General features: G+C 31.7%; 1 protein-coding gene, 1 long non-coding RNA gene and 1 pseudogene across 3 annotated transcripts; 1 reads left to right on the top strand and 2 right to left on the bottom strand.

Moving 5' to 3' along the window:
* Window positions 1-1321: 1321 nt before the first annotated feature.
* On the top strand, window positions 1322-2620 carry LOC120080242 (uncharacterized). Its single transcript, XR_005482453.2, has 5 exons — window positions 1322-1608; window positions 1737-1881; window positions 1950-2002; window positions 2089-2158; window positions 2463-2620. It is a non-coding gene; the product is annotated as an uncharacterized LOC120080242 (long non-coding RNA).
* Window positions 2621-4198: 1578 nt separating this feature from the next.
* Window positions 4199-15375, bottom strand: LOC120079247 (leucine aminopeptidase 1-like; annotated as a pseudogene). The gene is made up of 11 exons (XR_016529958.1): window positions 15312-15375; window positions 15091-15185; window positions 7026-7438; window positions 6690-6901; window positions 6268-6517; window positions 5843-5969; window positions 5637-5742; window positions 5435-5511; window positions 5268-5328; window positions 4634-4821; window positions 4199-4526 (listed from the first exon to the last, which is right to left on the bottom strand). The product of XR_016529958.1 is annotated as a leucine aminopeptidase 1-like (transcript).
* Window positions 15376-15747: 372 nt separating this feature from the next.
* LOC120079246 (leucine aminopeptidase 1-like) lies at window positions 15748-17042 on the bottom strand. Its single transcript, XM_039033407.2, has 5 exons — window positions 16795-17042; window positions 16363-16489; window positions 16178-16273; window positions 15954-16031; window positions 15748-15840 (listed from the first exon to the last, which is right to left on the bottom strand). Exons 1-5 carry the CDS (start codon window positions 17040-17042, stop codon window positions 15748-15750), a joined length of 642 nt encoding a protein of 213 aa, XP_038889335.2.
* Window positions 17043-18512: the final 1470 nt, after the last annotated feature.

Genomic DNA, 18512 nt, shown 5'->3' on the forward strand with positions numbered 1-18512 from the left:
GCTTATTGAGTGGTGTTGTTGAGCCAACCCTCACCTATGCAAATCTAAGGATAATACCGAATAAAAAGAAGTTCATAGTTAGCTCAGGATTAAAGTCAAGTTAACAAGGTCATTGTTTTTTAAATAGTCCGTCTTAAACAGTAAGTAACATTATAAAGTAAGAGTGACTTATTTTGTGGTCCGATCTTGTGCAAACTCATTATACAGGACACCCTCACTTCTCATGTCATGACATGTACGAATTAGGATCACTTTATCTGTAGCACTTTATAACTCCTTGTAACAATTATAGAGTGGGTCGCAACCGATAGTGCTACCAGAATAAGACACTCAACCTTATTCATATACTATAAATCATTTTGACTATTTACTCGAACCTGATCCACTTTTATGTTTCCACGTAAAGTTCAAATAATCATATAATAGTTATGGATCCTTTAGTTTATTGAATTTATTTCTAAAACGAAATAAGCAATTCATATATTCAATGACAACTTTATTTAATTACATAATGAGTTTATTATTTACAAACCACAAGTTTTAGGATATAAAACCCAATAAAGATATAATTAGAATTCGAATTTAATCTTATATTGTTTAAATTACTTGTCTAGATGAACCATGTCCACTCCACGTCTATCAAATTTACTTGGGAAATAGTTTCTTTTTTTCTTTTTTAATCATTGTAGCTCTAAAAAAGTTAGGAACCTAAGATAATTGATAATTCAAGTAAGATAGATACTTTATTAACTAATACTAGTTGCTTTATTCCTCTATCAATTAATATTTGTTCTTCTTTCTCCTAATGTTGGTTTCCTGTGTTGGTTTTGGTTAGTTCTCCAAATCTTGTGTGTTGTTTATGAATGAGATTAGGCTATGCTAGTATTTGACTATAATAGAATTTTGAACTTCTGCGTGGGAATTGAAGAAATATTTGGGGGGGAAGGGTCAGAATGGTTACAAATTATGCATGTATATATATATGTATGTTATGAATGATTGCAAATAAAAGTGATGGATATGAATGGATCCTAATCCATGTTTTGCTCTTACACCATTTTTCTGCTCAAAACACAAGAAAGAAACTTAAAAGTGCTTTCTTTCCTTTCCATTTTTTTCTTCTCTCTCTTTTTCTCTTCCCTTTTCTTTTCTCTCTGTTCAGTTTCTTCTTGTTTCTTTCCTTTTTTCCCTTTCCCTTTCCCTCTCTCTTTCTTTTTAATCCCCATTCATGCCATAGGTAAACACTCTTTCTCACACATCCCTCTTTTTTCCCTTTCTCTCTCACAACCTCTGTTATTGTTTAGTTCAAAAAAAGAAAAACAAGGGGAACGATTTTATTGTTAACTCTCAATTTCCTTTCTTTTTCTATTCTTTTTTGGGAGTGGTGTTAAATTAGTTTTAGAAATTTTAATTTTTATAGCTTCATGATCTGTACTTTGTTGCTCATCTTTCATTTGTTGTTTTCTTCTGATTCCTTCAAAGTACTTTACTTTTTCCTTTGTCTCTACTCCCCATCTCATCATCATTCATAAAATACATACATAGTGCAGGTGGTAGCAGCAGAGGCCAACGCTAGGGAAGGGGAGAAGATGTAGTACATCCTCTTAAGTATGTGTTTACTAAAGATATTTTTGGTTATGCACTCGGTTGCATTTTTCAAAGGTGCTCTTAATATCAATTTTCTTTAGGATGAGTTTAGCATATATTTTAACCATTTCCATTTTTGTTTCATCAAGACTTCAAGGAGACAACTCTTTAAAAGATACCCATTGTTCTTTCAGCCTTAAACCAGATTACCCATAGCTTGAACAGGTTGGATTTGCAAGTTTGAATTTGTTCGAACAATTTCCAGCAATGTTTTCCTTCTTTTGGTGCATTCTGGTATGGACTCACTCCTTTTTTCTCTTTAGTTTTGAGTTACCCATCTCGTAATAGTTTCAAATCTATAGGTTTAGGCCCTTCAAACTCCGGCAAACACTTTGATTCTATTTGGTGAAGTTAGGTAAGTGTTGGTACGTCTTGCCCCTTTCGCAAACATTTGAAGTGTTGTAGCTTAAGTTCTAACCTTTAGGAACCTTTTGTTTGCAGTTTCAAACTAATTTGATCACATCTAATTACCAACCAACAATCATTTAGGCTCGTTGGTGAATTTATGTAGGTAACAAGTTTTAGGCTCTTTAAACTCAATTAAAGTGTTTGATGTTGTTGTGGTGTTTAACATGAATGGAGTGTTTTGATGTATCCTGCGTTGATAGGTGTTTAACAAGGCTGTTGAGTTTCGAGCTTTTTAAGTTTGTATCTTGAACAATTTTTTTGATACATAATCCATTAGCTCCACTTTGTATTTCAATTATTGATTTTAAATGTAGAGCTATTCTTCAACAAGTTGATCTATATTTTCTTGGAGGCACTCTTTAGATTTAAAGTCCTTGGTTTTAATATTCTTCTCTTTTTGTTTGTAGATTTCAATGAGTTGAGGATAATATTTGATGAAGCTTTGATTTGGAGTTACCTAAAAATGTTTTGGTGCTTAAAGGAGGGTGTAATCTCTCTTTCTTATTATTACATATGCTTTGTGTGTTACGATAAGAATCATAAATAATTTTTTTGTTATTAAGTATATTATGTCCGAATGAGTTTTATTCACTTGTTGGGAGAGATATTTTGTAACTTTTGAATTGTTCACGAGGTTGTTAATGTTGTGATATTGAAAGTATTAATATAGAATTGTAATTTTGGAATTATTCATATAAATGAAGTTTAGTAACCTTTTAAACATAAAATTGTGGATATATATTATTTGTTTATATGGTTGAAAAGATCGAAAATGTGTGTATTGTTTATTTGGTTGATGAATATTGTTTGTCTTATATATATCAATGTGATTGTTAGACATCAAATCAGGAGCAATTATATAGGTAATTTCTAATAGTATAATTTTCTCTTTTATTTTTTTTAAAAAACAAACTTGACAAGTAAAAAATGTCAAGTATTAATGAAGTTGTCAGTTTTTTGGTATCAAGAAGAAATTACATTTGTTAACTAAAAACTGTCAAGTTATGAAAACCTTGATTAATAATAAATGTCAAGAATTTTAGATACTTGACACTTAAAATAAGTCAACAGATCTCATATACTTGACAGTTATAACATATCAAATAAATTACAGCTTGGTGCTTCTAGCCAATCATCTTATTCTTGACAGTAAAAAAACGTCAAGTAACACTGATACTTGACTACAAAAAAATGTCAAATAATACTGTTGTTGTAGTAGTGTATGAAGCAAGAAGTACCATAGATCTTGAGATGTTCCTCTGTGTGAAGCAAGAAGTACCATAGATCCTGAAATGTTCCTCTAAGTCATCTTGAAGCTTTAATCGTTACTTGAGAAGAGATTCTCAAACTTTGGGGAAGTCTAAGATCATCAATGAAGTGGTTTCATTTAAAGATGGAAAGATTGAAGTTATCTTTGAGACAAAGTTTCATTACTTAAGGGGCCTAAATTTTCATTCACGGAGATAGGTTGTTCACGTATCACTATAAAAGCCTTGTATTTACAGATACGTATAGCGTTGTAATTGCTTAATTGTTCATTAGTGAAAATATCTTTCTATGAGCACACTATCCTCAAACGTACGTAGGTGGTATTGCACCAAATTGGATTACCAAACTCTGTGTTTTTTCCTTGCTTTATTTTCTGTGTCAGATAACCTTTCCTTTCAGTAGATTTTTTCATTAAATTCATATACCAAAAAAAAAGTTTATATATCTTTATGTGAACAAATCTAAATACATACATGCAAAAAAAAAAAAAAAAAAAGTATTGACATATATGTGAACCATACCTGTTATCGTCTTTCTCCTTTAATCTCATGCCACTAATTTTCTATTTTTTCGTTTATAATTCTTTCGCTAACCAGCCACAAAATTTACTTCCCGTATGTTCAACAACACATAAGTACACACAAGCTTTTCCTTCCACGAATTTAATGGAAAAAAGCCATCAAATGTTGTTTAAAACAAACTTGAAACTTTGAGGGTTAAAATAAAACAAATCCCGTAGTTGGAAGGTATTTTTTATAATTTAAGCCTTGTTTTTATTTCAAATATCATAATATATTCTTTCATTTGTTCCAAGTGAAAGTCGTTCTCATCATCACAACCAAAAATATATTCAAATTGCAAATGAGGCAATGGATGAATGGAAGTGTAAACACCAATGAGACAAGTGATAAAATAAAGTCAAACTCTCAGAATAGCCAAGAATCTTTAACAAGAGCCTTTACTAAAATTATTTAATACAATTTTTATTTAGATTTTTCACTCAATACTGACCATCCTTGAAAATTCTTAGCATTCACCTTAGAGCTGTAGATATATTGTTAAGGTCCCAACCACCATTGGACCTCTTAAGAAGCATTTTTCAGAACCCACTCCACTAATGTGGAAACACCAAATCCAGTTGCAACACTCTTCTTGGTATTCCAAACTGGGCCAGCAATGTCAAGGGACATCTCATTAACAAACTACAATTACATATTTCCAAGTTTTAGAATTTCAGTGTATAAATCTATAAAAAAAGATAAAACTTCTCTCTTTTAAACAATTAAAGAAATAAGAAGAAAATATCCACCTGCTTTAGAAACAGAGCTGCTGTTATAGCACCTCCTTGACCAGGACCAGTGTTCATCATATCAGCAACACCTGACTTCATAGACTCCCAATAACTTTCCTCTAATGGCAACCTCCATAATTTTTCACCACTCCTCTCCGCAGCAGCAAATACCTCTTTTGCTAGGTCTTCATTCGGTGTAAAAGCACCTAGAAACAAAAATGAAGTAGGTAAGAATCATATTATTCTGTTATTGATCCATAGAAGTCTTTTTTGTAGTATCAGTTTTCTTGTTCATTCATGTGTTCTAACTTTAAATAGTTGCCCACCCACACCATTCAAAGGGAATGGGAAGATAAAACTCTTCTTTTCACAATCAAAGTGTCTTTAATGTTAAGCATTTTGTTCACTCAACGTTATATTTCAAACTCTATTTTCGACTTTGTTTTAATCCATTGTTGAGGATCCCACATTATAAAGATGAAGAGACCTCACAACCTTTATAAGATAAATTAGTTACTCCTCTATTTCCAATTAGTTTTGTGATGGAACACAAGTTTATCTAATATCATTGCTCTTAACAACTCACATAAAACCTAGTTTTATGTTACTATCTCCAAATTGAATGAAGCATAAGATGCTAATGGAGTCATACCTGCAACTGAAGGCCCAAGAGCAATTATACAAGCACCAGTTAGAGTAGCTAAGTCAATAATCTGCCAAACAATTTGATATTGCATTTGATCCAATTCTCAAAACTATTAGCAATGATGTATCTAACTCATTAAATTTCTAAATACTAAGTAATTACTATTTATTTACCTTATCAACCCCCAACTTACAAGTGTATATCAATGCATCAGCAAGGCAAAGTCTGCCTTCAGCATCAGTGTTATCACCTGAAAATTGGTCACATTAAAAGGTAATAATTTTAATAGGTAGACTATGATTGTAATGAAAGGGAAAGGAGATAGAAAAATATATTTTGGTTTATACAACACCTTTTTATGAAAATATAATAAACCTTCAACACAAACATCAATTATTAGAACGATTCAAATGATAATATCACTAGGTCTCATGCTAGTTGTACTTATCATGTTCTCACAGGCAGCAACAACAAAATGAATCTGTTTGGGAACAACAAACAAAGCTCACGTTAGACCTATTAGCTAATTAATTTAAAACTTAACCACATGGAAAGGTGTGATAGATCTAATAATATTTTACCTCTACACCAAGAGGTTTAATTTCAGCAACGGCTTTGGCTGCACCAAAAATTGCTGCTACACTTCCCATGTCCTTTTTCATTGTTTCAATGTTACTGTTGGCTCCTGTTTTAACGTTGTAGCCACCACTATTGGAGAAGAGAAATCATAGAGTTACTCAACCATTTGTGTTGAAAGCGTAGAAAAAATACTTTTGAAGTGCTTCTAACAAATCAACTTATGGGATTTTGAGTAAAGAAACATTTTTATGTCATTCTCAAACATGATAATCTTTGGGTGAACATGCTTTTTGTCATAATAAAAGTGATATTAACCATGCTATAAGAGTGGTTAAAAGCACTCTTAAATATAGTTAGATATCCATTTATTATCTTGTTGATTAGCATTTGCAAAGGAAAGTTATCATTGTGGTATATGTATAATCACCTGTCAAAGGTAATTCCTTTGCCAGCTAGACCCAATTTGGCTGATACAGGTCCTCTAGGAGGTTTGTTACACAAGTGAATAAACTTGGGAGGATTTACAGTGGCAGCTGCAGTCACACCAAGATAAGACCCCATCTTCATTTCTATGATTTCTTCTTCATTGAAAATTCTTGCAGAAAGAACATCATTGTACTTTTGGGTAATCTTTAAAACCTCAGCTGCCAATTCCCTTAATCATATGAATGTAATTTCTCAAAGTCAGTACCATATGTATGATTACAAGCTATGACATGCTATATCCAAGTTGAAACTCATTATTAGATCAAGGGTACAAATACAAAAAGTTAAAGGTGTTGTTGAGACTATTGTCCATTAGCAAGAAAGTAAATGACATATAAAAATAAAACATAAAAAGGGGGGAACCTGGTGTAAGTATATTTACTGGTGAATTTACAAGTTCCCTTCCAAAAACTATCCCAGAACTGACATCTTGTTCATATTTTAACTTCTTGTCTATAGAAGGTCCAGATCCAAGACTAAGAACATCCATAGATTGAAGTACGGTCATTTTGGGGTCTGATCTATATCTATTGTCATAAAATATTCCAATGACAATCCCTATGATGCAGAGAAAACTTAGTGTCAAATAGGACATAAGCAAACTGTACACTTAGTACTCAAGAACTAAGGTGTGTTTGTAGCTACTTTTTCATGGTATTTTTGAGTAAGTACATAGTTTAAAGATTAAAGAACATATACCTTAGTGCAATGACTGAAGAAATTTCAGGCTTCGATTCATCTGAAAGGTCTTCTGAGAAGGCAAGTGCTACAGCAACCGAAACTGCCCTAGATGTCTTTGTAGTTGCTGCAATGGCCTCACCTAGACCAACAAAGGCTGTTGCACTAGAAGCTGACTTGCCAAGCCCAAATAAACCAACCCTCTTAAAGCTCAAGCCATAAACTCTTGAAACAACAGATTGGCCTTTTCCAGAGAAATCTTCCTCTGAGGAAGCTTGAGCCAACAATCCACCCAAGATTGCATCCAACTTATGCAAAAGTGGATTCTTGAAGTTGGAGTTTTCATCTCTAACCACATCTTTCTCTGTCACACCCACAGCAAGCAAGTCTCCACTCCATTCCAACACAACAATGTCTTTTGCGGTAAAAGTTATCTTTGAGACATTTTAACATACAGGTAACATATTCTATTAGTACTTCATGACAAACATATGAGCACTTTAAAGATGAAAAAAGAATGTAGTAAATTCTGGTGCGTTTGAGATAACTCTTGCTTAGAGCATACAAAAGTTTATAGCGATTGGACCTTGAAAGTACTTTTCAAAATTTTCAAGTAAATTTTTTTCTTAAAAGTATTTGAAAAGTGATTTAAGGAAAATTATTTAACTAGTGCTTCGAAGAATTTTTTCAATAATGGCTTCTTTTAGAAAGCGGTACTATTCTTAAAAAAAAGAAAAAAATGACTAAAACAATGGAATCAGAGTCAAGTGTTTAATAATTACTATCAATAATAAAGTTCAACTTATAAAATGCAAAATAGTTTTTCTCTCTACATGCAAAAAGGACAAATTGTCCAAATAAAACCCATTTACATTGAATATGTGTACGATGCATATAGTAAGAAATTATGTTACAAGGATTTGTATATTTGTATAAAAAAAAATTGAGTGGCTCATAAAAAGGGAAAAAAACTAGATAAGATATATAAAAAAAAGAAAGTTTACGAAGACAAAATAGGAATGGTTAGAAGATCTAATGACGAAAAGGTAATGTAAAACTAAATAAAGAAAAAAAGGAACAAAATGTATGCACAAAACACAAAGGAAATAATTTTGAGAGAAAAATAGGCATTAGGAAAAGATTTGAGGGCAACTGAAAGTTAAAAATTCTCCTCTCTTAATTCCTTATAATATAGTATAGAGGATAAGATAAGTTTTATCAAAAGATATAACGACAAAAAGGAAAGTTAAAAGTTCTCCTCTTGTAGTCACTTTAATTTAATATAGTATATAGATATGAATTATATTCTTTTCACATTTTAATAAGTTCAAGGCCACATAATTTTCTTTTTAACTTTTCATTAAAAGAATTTCATATCAACCGTCTTATTTAGATATTTAAACATCTTTACAACTAAAAACTCGAAAGTACGTAAAAAAGGTCGTGAATCAAAACGAATTAATGATGTATGTACGTTTAACCCTATCAAAAAGGTCAAACAAGTAAAAGAGCTTTCAAAATTACAATGAGAAAAAATGCAAAAACAAGAAATAGATGAACACATAAAATTCGGTATGTCCTACAAATCTTAGGGGCATTGCTTGGACCGGGACCAAGAGTTGGAGGAATTATGTTGGCCATGGAAGCTCAATTCCTTCAACAAAAGAAGAGAGCAAAAGGAGGAAAATGAGCAATAAAAATGGCTAAATCTCAAAGGAAGAAGAAGAAGAAAGTGAATGTTGTGGCTTTGGTGTAGAAGCCAACACTTATTTATAGTGAGCCAATAAGCAAAGAAGAAGAGATCAATTTGCCAAATAGTTTTTTTAGCCGTTTGAAAAGAAGATTTTTATTAATAAATTGACATAGAGTTAATTTTAATTCAATGAAAATAAATAAATAAAATTTTTATGTATTAACATTATTTTATTGCTTTCCAGTATAGAAATTTAAATAAGAGTGAGAGCAAGAGAAAAGACTTAAAAGAGGGTTAAATATGTTAGGGAGTGAGAAATTACATAGATAAAAATCAGTCTGATGGGTAAAAACATAGTCTATTATTATTATTATTATTTGAAAATTAGGTTTGTTTTCTCACCATTTAATTGTAGGTAATTTTCTATTTACCTAAAAAAATACTAATTTTGAATCATAAGAAAAATTTTAAAAAACTAATGAAATCAAGATTTTAAATGCTAATTTGTTTTTTCTTTAGTTTTCAAGACTTGGTTTACATTTTGAAAACATTTTTTTAGAAAATCAATAATATAACAAGAAAATTATTGATAAAAATAGTATTTGGTTTTTTTTTGAGATTGTTGTAGCTTTTAAAATAATTGTTGACACAACTATGCTTTTTGTAAAATTAACTTTAATATGAAACGTATTAATGTTTTGGACCGATAGATTTCAATTTTATACTTAAACAAATTAGTTGCATGTGTTTGGTAAATAAATATTAAATTACAATAACTAAAAGACACTTAATATTAAAAAAAAATTAAGATTTTGTTATAATAACTCATTTTTCTCACAAAATCAACACTAAACACAAACTTTATATGTTTAATTATCGAAAATAAAAAACTAAAAACTAAATGATTATCAAATAAAATTTTAATGTAGGTTGTGTGACATGAAATAATAGATTAATTAGGTAAAAAAAAACGTTTTTTAGTCTTTCAGTTTTGAGTATAGTTTTCACTTTTACCCTTGAATTTTGAATTAAATTTTCTTTTTATTCTTAAATTTTTATATTTTACACATTCTACTCCTTTGAAAACTGATACTCGCTTTTGATTATTGACTTTAAGTTTCAATTAATTTTTTTTTTTAGATTTGGCAAAGTTTCAATTAATTAATTTAAAATAATTATGATGTGATTTTTAATTAATTTTAATAATATTCAAAAATTAATAAAACTAATTAATAATTATACATAATTTAATTATTTAAATTAGTTAATAGAAAATTGACACAAATGACTAAAAGTGGGCATTAGTGAAAGCTCGACAATAAAAATGTAAAATAAGCTAATAGACTAAATGGAAACTAAACTTAAAATTAAATAAAAAAAAATATGCAACAATTCGAAACCAAATGACCAAATGAAAACTAAACATGTATTCAATGTGTAATATTTTGAAAGTATATTCAAAATTTAGAGACCAAAAATTTCTTTTCCATATAAATAGGATAAAATAAAATAAAATAAAATATAGCTTTAATCTTTTGAATTTATCTGATCATTTCTAAATGTTTTTACAAGTTTTGAAGTTTTCTGCTTTAATTAGGCTCTTTGAGTTTTGATAAGTTCCAAATTCAATGTTGTGCTTCAAACCTAATTTGTATAATATTTTCAAAATTTGTATTGTTTAATGTTTCAAAATGTCACTGTTTATAAGTGATAGATGTCTATAAGTATCTATTACTGATAGATAATGATATTTTGCTATATTTGAAAATATTTCTAGCAATTTTGTTATATAAATCAATTACCCTATTTCCATCCCCTCTAACAAGCCTCAAAATAATATTGAAAAATAAAAAAACTTAGGTTAAAATAACATTTTGAACTTTGAACTTTAAAGTTTATTCAATTTACGTCTTGATATATTTAATAAATCTTAAATTTAGTCTCTATATTTGTTTATAGTTGATGTTCTTCTTCTTTTTTATTTTTTAATCTATAAGAATTTTCACTATAAATTTTGATAATATATAGGCAATTTCAAAAAAAAAAAATCATAATAATTGTGAGGAATTAAATTTAATATTAAATCTCTAACTATAAGATGAAAATAGTATTTTAACCAAAATTTTAGGAAGGCATGTGATTAAAATATTGAACGATAGGGATGGAAATTAGAAATGCAAAACAAACATGGATCACCGAAAATTTCATGGCATAATTAATGAAAAGGAAAATTGTGGATACATAGTTTATATTCATCTTTATCTTGCTTGCCACGTGGATAGAACATGTATGGGGACCCACTACTTTTGTATTTGATTCACGTTAAACGTTTTTATTTACCAAAATAAATGTGTTAATTTGTTAGTTCTTGGAATTAATTCTAGATCTAAAAATGTTTTTCTTCACCTTTTTAAAAATTTCTTTTAAGCAACTTCTACAGAAAATTCCTAGCTTCTCATCCTCACAAATCTTCTCTTGTTTTTGGTTACTCTTCACGTTTCTGAGCTAATTTTCCAATTGATTCCAATACGTTCTTCGACAAGTGCATGTCAGAATCCGAATGATGTGTGAACCTAAGAGAGCAACCGACTTCTTACGATATAGCACTAAGGGCGTGTCGTTCTTGCTTTCAACGTTGTAGATTTATCCACGACACAACAGTTTCATCTCGAATAATAGCTAGATCTCTCGTATCAAGATTGCTTCCATAAATTTTAAAATCCATTTTAAAATTTTGAAAAAAAAAAAAGCTTTTAAGTTTCTATTTTAAAATTTCATTAAGAATTCAAATATATTTCAGGAAATGATGAAAAATATACCAAAGATAAAAAAACAAAGTACAATATTGAGAATAAAAAAGTCATTATCAACATGATTTTTACTTAAAATATGCCTTTCGTTTTCTTTTCTCCACTCTTCTATGGCTTGATTATATTTGTTGGCAACGTTTAAGACAAATATCATTACACGAGTGGATTTACTATTATTCTTGTACGGCCAACTCTTAAATTATTCCTCCCCAACTTTTGATTTCCTTTTGTATTTTGCACTCAATTAATGTGATGATTTTTTTTTAATTATAATTTAAGTAAAAATGATCTCAAGGGCTAGTTTATCTCTTTAGAAACAATTTGTAACAAACGTGTAATTAAAATCTACATGCTATATAAGTAGATCTACTTCAAATTTACATGTACCAAAAATAGAAAAGAAATCTAAAAAGAGAGCTCTTATCTTCTTGTAGTCTTCATCTTCTTCTACTCTTTCATCTTCTGGTAATGCATGCTTGAAATCATCTTTTAACCTAGTAAAATCATCATAAAAAGAAAAGAGAATTAGAGAGAGTTGATAGAAAATTTCATACCTCGATTTAGAGAGAGAGGAACTTCCTTTTAGCAAAATAATCTCTCATCAGAATATCTCATCTACAACGTAGAGAATATCTCATCTCATTAGAATAATCTCCACGTGTTCTTCATTCAACTCATTAAAGTGGTTGTTTCTCAACCTTTTCTTTCATCAACCTCTCCTATTCATATTGGATCGGATTTCTTCATTCAATTTTGGGTCTGAAATTAAATAAAAGCCCAACAAATGGTATGAGGGCATAAGATTATCAAGAAGGTAATTCTTGAAGAATCAAGAAATCAAGATTGGGTGCAGTCATGACATTAGCAAGGTTTGAAGTAGAGAAATTCGATAGGAAGAGTGATTTTGGCTTGTGGAAAGCCAAAATTAGAGCCATCCTTAGTAAAAAAAAAGGCTATTTGTCTACTAACCAAATACAGTCACGCTCAAGAAAAGGAAGATTGGTACTTTAGTTCTAAATTTGAGTGATAACGTTTTGAGTTAAGTCCTTGATCAAGAGACAACCTACAGGATTTGGACTAAGCTAGAAGATCTATATGCAACTAAGGATCATCCAAATAAAATGTGCCTAAAGGAGAGGTTCTTTACATTTAAAATAGACTCATCAAGATCCCTTTCAGACAACCTTGATGAATTTAAGAAAATTTTGCCCAATTTAAGAACCTTGAGGAGAAAATAGGTGATGAAAATGAGACCTATGTACTTCTAAACTCTCTATCGGACTCCTATAAAGAGGTGAAGAATGCTTTGAAATATGGAAATGACTCTATAACCATTGATGCCATTATTACAGCCTTAAGAACAAGAGAACTTGAGCTACAATCAATAAAGAAGGAACAACCTAGTGGTGAAGGGTTGTTTATGAAAAGAAATTTTAAGCCCAATCACTCTGAAGGAGGAAAACAGCAACACGCTAATGAAAACAAGCCTAAACAGAAGATTAAGTGTAAATATTACAAGAAGAAAGACCGTCTAATCAAGGACTATTTTATTCTTAAAAGGAAAAATCAGGAAAAAGAGAAAGAAGGTAAAGGCAAACAGTTTGGAACTTCAGTTGTAGAAGGGTCCTATATCTACTTTGATGCACTAGCTTCAACACATGACAAGGCCAATCATGTAACCCCCCTTCGGAAACATGATTAAGTCTTGGACTCTGTATGCACCTACCATATGACCCCTATGAGACCTTGGTTCAATACCTACAAGAAAATTAATGGAGAAATGGTCTACATGGGTAATAACTAAGCTTGTAAAATTGAAGAGATTGGATTAGTATCATTAACATTCAAAGATGGCACTGTGAAACTCCTTAGAAATGTCAGGCATGTGCCACTTTTCAAGAGAAAATTGATTTCCTTGGAAATGCTAGATGTAGTGGGGTGTGAATACTGAGGAAAAGGAGGAACTCTTAAAGTTCTTAAGATTCTAAGCTAGTCCTAGTTGGAGAGAAGGTCAATGACCTATTTGTGGTCAAAGGAGTTGAAATGATGATAGGGGCCTATGCAGTGACCACTAATGAATTGACATAAAAGATTGCCATACATTAGTGCTAAGGGGTTGGAAGATCTATCTAAATAGGGTATTCTACCTAAAGAGATCTATGATCAACTTACTTCCTCTGGCACAAAAAAATGGAAGAAGCAGAAAGTTGAAAAGGGGAACAAAGCTATCTCTGTTGCTACTGCGCATAAAGGTAAAAAGGTCAATGTTGTAAAAGGAACCTACTTTCATTATAATCAGGATGGGCACTAAAAGAGAAACTGCTCAAAGCACTTGGCCGAGAAGAAGATAGAAAAAAAGTACTAATATATATATATATATATATATATTATATTAGTGTTGAATGGCTGCATGTGTGGGCTTGAGCTCTCCTTTTGCTAAGTTTGCAAAAAGTATAAGTTAGTGACACAATCCTAATTTTCAATTTCATTTTACTAAAGCTGCAATCATCCTTTTTTTTTCCTGGAGGCCAACCCGACCCTATTTTTTGTTACCTTTTGCTTTACCTCATTTTAGCTAAAAATGAATATTTTATGAGACCTTTAGGCAAGAATGTCCTAGGAAAAAAGTGTCTTAGCTCTACAAAGTTAGCCTCGACCTTAGACACTGAGACCAAGCTATAACTTGGGAACTAAGATCCTCCTTTTATCTTTCATTTATTATTATTATTTCTTTTAGGTTGGCCTCGACCTCCATGATCGACTCGATCCCTCTTTTTTATTATTATTATATTGTTTTGAAAGCCTCCAAATTTTTGTACGACAAAAAGGTTTCCAGTACCACGAGGTTAGCCTTGGCCTTAGAATTTCGAGGTTGAGTCATACCACTCAGTGTGGGCCTCTCCTTACACTTTATTTTTTTCAAAACCTTCAAATTATTATAGGGGAAAAAAGGATTAAAGTCGAATTAGAGAATAGGGTTCTGAATCCAAGTGAGGTTATGAGACTGACCAAAGAGGCTTGAACCATAGCTTATGAAAAGCAAGCTTTCAAGGATGAAAAATGGTCCAAGTCGACCTCGGCCTTCAAGGTAGGCCAAGGTGGCCAAGTTAGGTCTTCTGGTCTAACACCTCTCATTTTCCTAGCCGTTTTCCTTCCTCTGCCCATTGGCCCATTTCTTGCACTCATGTTGTCTTTATTTGATTGTCATTATTTCGAATTTACCCTTAATGGCTTGTCTCCCTAAGCTTATGATTCTCAGTCCAAAAGTGACCCATAACAATAAGTATCTCTAAAGTATTAGGTTAGTTTCAATTATAGTCCCGAACTTTTAAAACTTTGATTTGAAGAAGTTTGTTACAAAATAACTTTTATTGGTTTTTCATGTTCAATTTATAGAAAATTTTTTGAATCTGCTCATACATGTGGTAAAAAAGATACATTGGCACATAGATAAACCATATTTGTTATTGTATTCCTCCATTTAGTGCCATCCACTAATTTTTCATTCTTTCGTTTATAATTCTTTTGCTAGTCCTAACCACAAAATTTACTTCCCATATGTATATGTTAACCATACAAAAACCTTTCGATCTAATGACAACCTCCATAGTTTCTCACCGCCCCTCTCTGCCGCAGCAAACACCTCTTTTGCTAGGTCTTCATTTGGTGTAAAGGCACCTGGAAACAAAAATGAAGTTTGTAACAATCTTATTTGTCTATTCATGATATATGAGACTCTTTTGTAGTTTTCGATTCTTCGTTCATTCTTATATTCTAACTTTAAATAGTAACCTTCTTACTAACCATCCAACATAGGGACAAGAAAGAACTTTCTTTTCACAAGCAATGTGTCTCTAATTTTATACATTTTGTTCACTTCATATACAATCAATTAAAACTCTTTTTTTCCAATTTTTCCTCGATCTATTTGTCGAGGATCACACATCAAAACGATGAAGAGACCTCGTAATTTTTATAAGATACATGAATTAAATTCTTCTCGTTGCAAATTGATTTTGAGATGAAACTCCATATATGTCTAATATGGAATCAAAGCCCATAAAATCAAAACAAGTACTCGACCTTTGAAAATCAGGATTCGACCTAGGAATGATGAACTCAAAGAGAGCACCATCGTAAAAGAGAATGTGTTGAGGATCCCACGTCAGAAAGGTGAACAAACCACACATCTTATATTACTGCTTTATTTGTCGTTACTTTAGTTTTATGTTATTATCTCTTAATTGAAAATGAAGCATAAGTTGCTGGGAAGATTATTATACCTGCAAAGTGCAGTTATACAAGCACCAATTAGAGTAGCCAAGTCAATAATCTGCAAAGCAATTTGACATTACATTAGATCTGATGCCCAAAACTATTAACAATGACATATCTAATTATTTGGCTCATAAAACTTAAAATACTAACTTATAATTATATATTTACCTTATCAACACCCAGCTTACAAGTATATATCAATGCATTAGCAAGGCTAAGTTTGCCTTCAGCATCAATGTTATTGACCTGGAAATTTTGCCACAATGAAAGATAATAGTTTAAATAGGTACCTTACCATGGTTGTAATAAAGGAAAAAAGAGGGAGCAAAAATATATTTTGAGATTAAATCCTCTTTTCTTCTTAGATCTTAACCAAAGAATATAGAGTATACCTCAATTGTCTTTCCATTTGAAGCAGTGACAATATCACTAGGTCTCATGCCAGTTGCGCTTATCATATTCTCACAGGCAGCAGTAACAAAATGAATCTGTTTGTGAACAACAAACTAAGCCCTCAATTAGACCTATCAATAAAATTAATTATATGAAAATGAATGATAGATCGATAATGTTTTACCTCTACACCGAGAGGTTTAATTTCTGCAATGGCATTGGCTGCACCAAAAATTGCTGCTGCCCCTCCCATGTCATTTTTCATTGTTTCAATGTTACTGTTGGCTCCTGTTTTAAGGTTGTAACCACAGCTGATGGAAAAAAGAAATCAAAGAATCATTCAGCAATTTGTGGTAAAGGTGGAATATACACCACGTCTCAAACCAAATATCATAGCAGCAAAGATGTTGATATGCCTAATGCACAAATGTCATCACACCAAGAATCTTATGTTGATTATTTAAGGTGTGATTAAGGTCATTTTCAGCCAAAGTTCTTTGATCATAAGTATCTTTTAAAATTGTTGAGCAACAAATTGATGTTCGACTTTACACTAATAAAAATACTTTTGAAGTGTTTCTCAATTAAATTCTCAGAATGGTATGTGTATCATCACCTGTCAAAGGTAATTCCTTTACCAACTAAACCCAATTTGGCTGATACAAGTCCACTGGGAGGTTTGTAACACAAGTGGATAAACTTGGGAGGATTTGCAGTGGCTGCTGCAGTCACACCAAGATAGGACCCCATCTTCATTTTTATGATTTCTTTTTCATTGAAAATTCTTATAGAAAGAACATCATTGTACTTTTGGGTGCTAATTCCCCTATTCATATGGATGTAATTTCTCAAAGTCAGCACCATGTATGGTCTCAAACTATAACATGTTATATCAAGTTGAAACTCAATATCAGTTCAAGGGTACAAATGCAAAAATGCAAAAATTCAATTTTGGGCCTGAAATTAAATAAAAGCTCACAAAATGGTATGATGGCATAAGAATATCAAGAAGGTAATTCTTGAAGAATCAAGAAATCAAGATTGGGGTGCAGTCATGACATTAGCAAGGTTTGAAGTGGAGAAATTTGATAGGAAGAATGATTTTGGCTTGTGGAAAGCCAAAATCGGAGCCATCCTTGATCAACAGAAGGCTCACAAGACCCTTCTTGATCTGTCTGCTATACCAAATACAATCACTGCTCAAGAAAAGGAAGATTGGAAACTGACAGCTTATGGTACTTTAGTTCTAAATCTGAGTGACAACGTTTTGAGGGAAGTCCTTGAACAAGAGACAACCTACAGGATTTGGACTAAGCTAGAAGATCTATATGCAACTAAGGATCATCCAAATAAAATGTACCTAAAGGAGAGGTTCTTTATATTTAAAATGGACACATCAAGATCCCTTTCAGACAACCTTGATGAATTTAAGAAATTTTTTGCTCAATTTAAGAACCTTGGGGAGAAAATAGGTGATGAAATGAGAGCTATGTACTTCTAAACTCTCTATCGGATTCCTACAAAGAAGTGAAGAACGCTTTGAAATATGGAAAGGACTCTATAACCACTAATGCCATCATTACCGCCTTAAGAACAAGAGAACTTGAGCTACAATCAATGAAGAAGGAACAACCTAGTGGTGAAGGGCTGTTTGTGAAAAGAAATTTTGAGCTTAATCACTTCAAGGGAGGAAAACAACGACACGCTAATGAGAACAAGCCTAAAAGAAGTTTAAGTGTAAATATTACAAGAAAAAAGACCATCTAATCAAGGACTATTTTATTCTTAAAAGGAAGAATTAGGAAAAAGAGAAAGAAGCTAAAGGCAAACAACGGGAGCTTCAGTTGTAAAAGGGTCCTATATCTACTCTGATGCACTAGCTTCAACAAATGACAAGGCCAATCATGTAAACCCCCTCGGGAAACATGATTAAGTTTTGGACTCTGGATGCCCCTACCATATGACCCCTATGAGACCTTGGTTTAACACCTACAAGAAAATTAGTGGAGAAATGGTCAACATGGGTAATAACTAAGCTTGTAAAATTGAAGAGATTGGATTAGTGTCTTTAACATTCAAAGATGGTACTGTGAAACTCCTTAGAAATGTCAGGCATGTGCCACTTTACAAGAGAAAATTGATTTCCTTGGGAATATAGATGCAGTGGGGTGTAAATACTGAGGAAAGGGAGGAACTCTTAAAGTTCTTAAAGATTCTAAGCTAGTCCTAGTTGGAGAGAAGGTCAATGACCTATTTGTGGTCAAAGGAGTTGAAATGATGACAGGGGCCTATGCAGTGACCACTAATGAATTGAAAAAGGCTGACATTTGGCAT

Source organism: Benincasa hispida, chromosome 6 (genome assembly GCF_027475165.1).
Source record: "Benincasa hispida cultivar pf3 chromosome 6, pf3_genome.v1.1, whole genome shotgun sequence".
In the NCBI taxonomy this organism is placed as follows: domain Eukaryota; kingdom Viridiplantae; phylum Streptophyta; class Magnoliopsida; order Cucurbitales; family Cucurbitaceae; genus Benincasa; species Benincasa hispida.

What these genes read in the sequence shown, in the direction of transcription:
- LOC120079246 (XM_039033407.2), bottom strand. Translation starts at nt 17,042, where the DNA reads ATGGTGCTGACTTTGAGAAATTACATCCATATGAATAGGGGAATTAGC. An exon ending in AAAGGAATTACCTTTGACAG is followed by an intron (nt 16,490 to 16,794) that starts GTGATGATACAC and finishes TTTTTCCATCAG; the next exon opens with CTGTGGTTACAACCTTAAAA. An exon ending in TTAAACCTCTCGGTGTAGAG is followed by an intron (nt 16,274 to 16,362) that starts GTAAAACATTAT and finishes GTTCACAAACAG; the next exon opens with ATTCATTTTGTTACTGCTGC.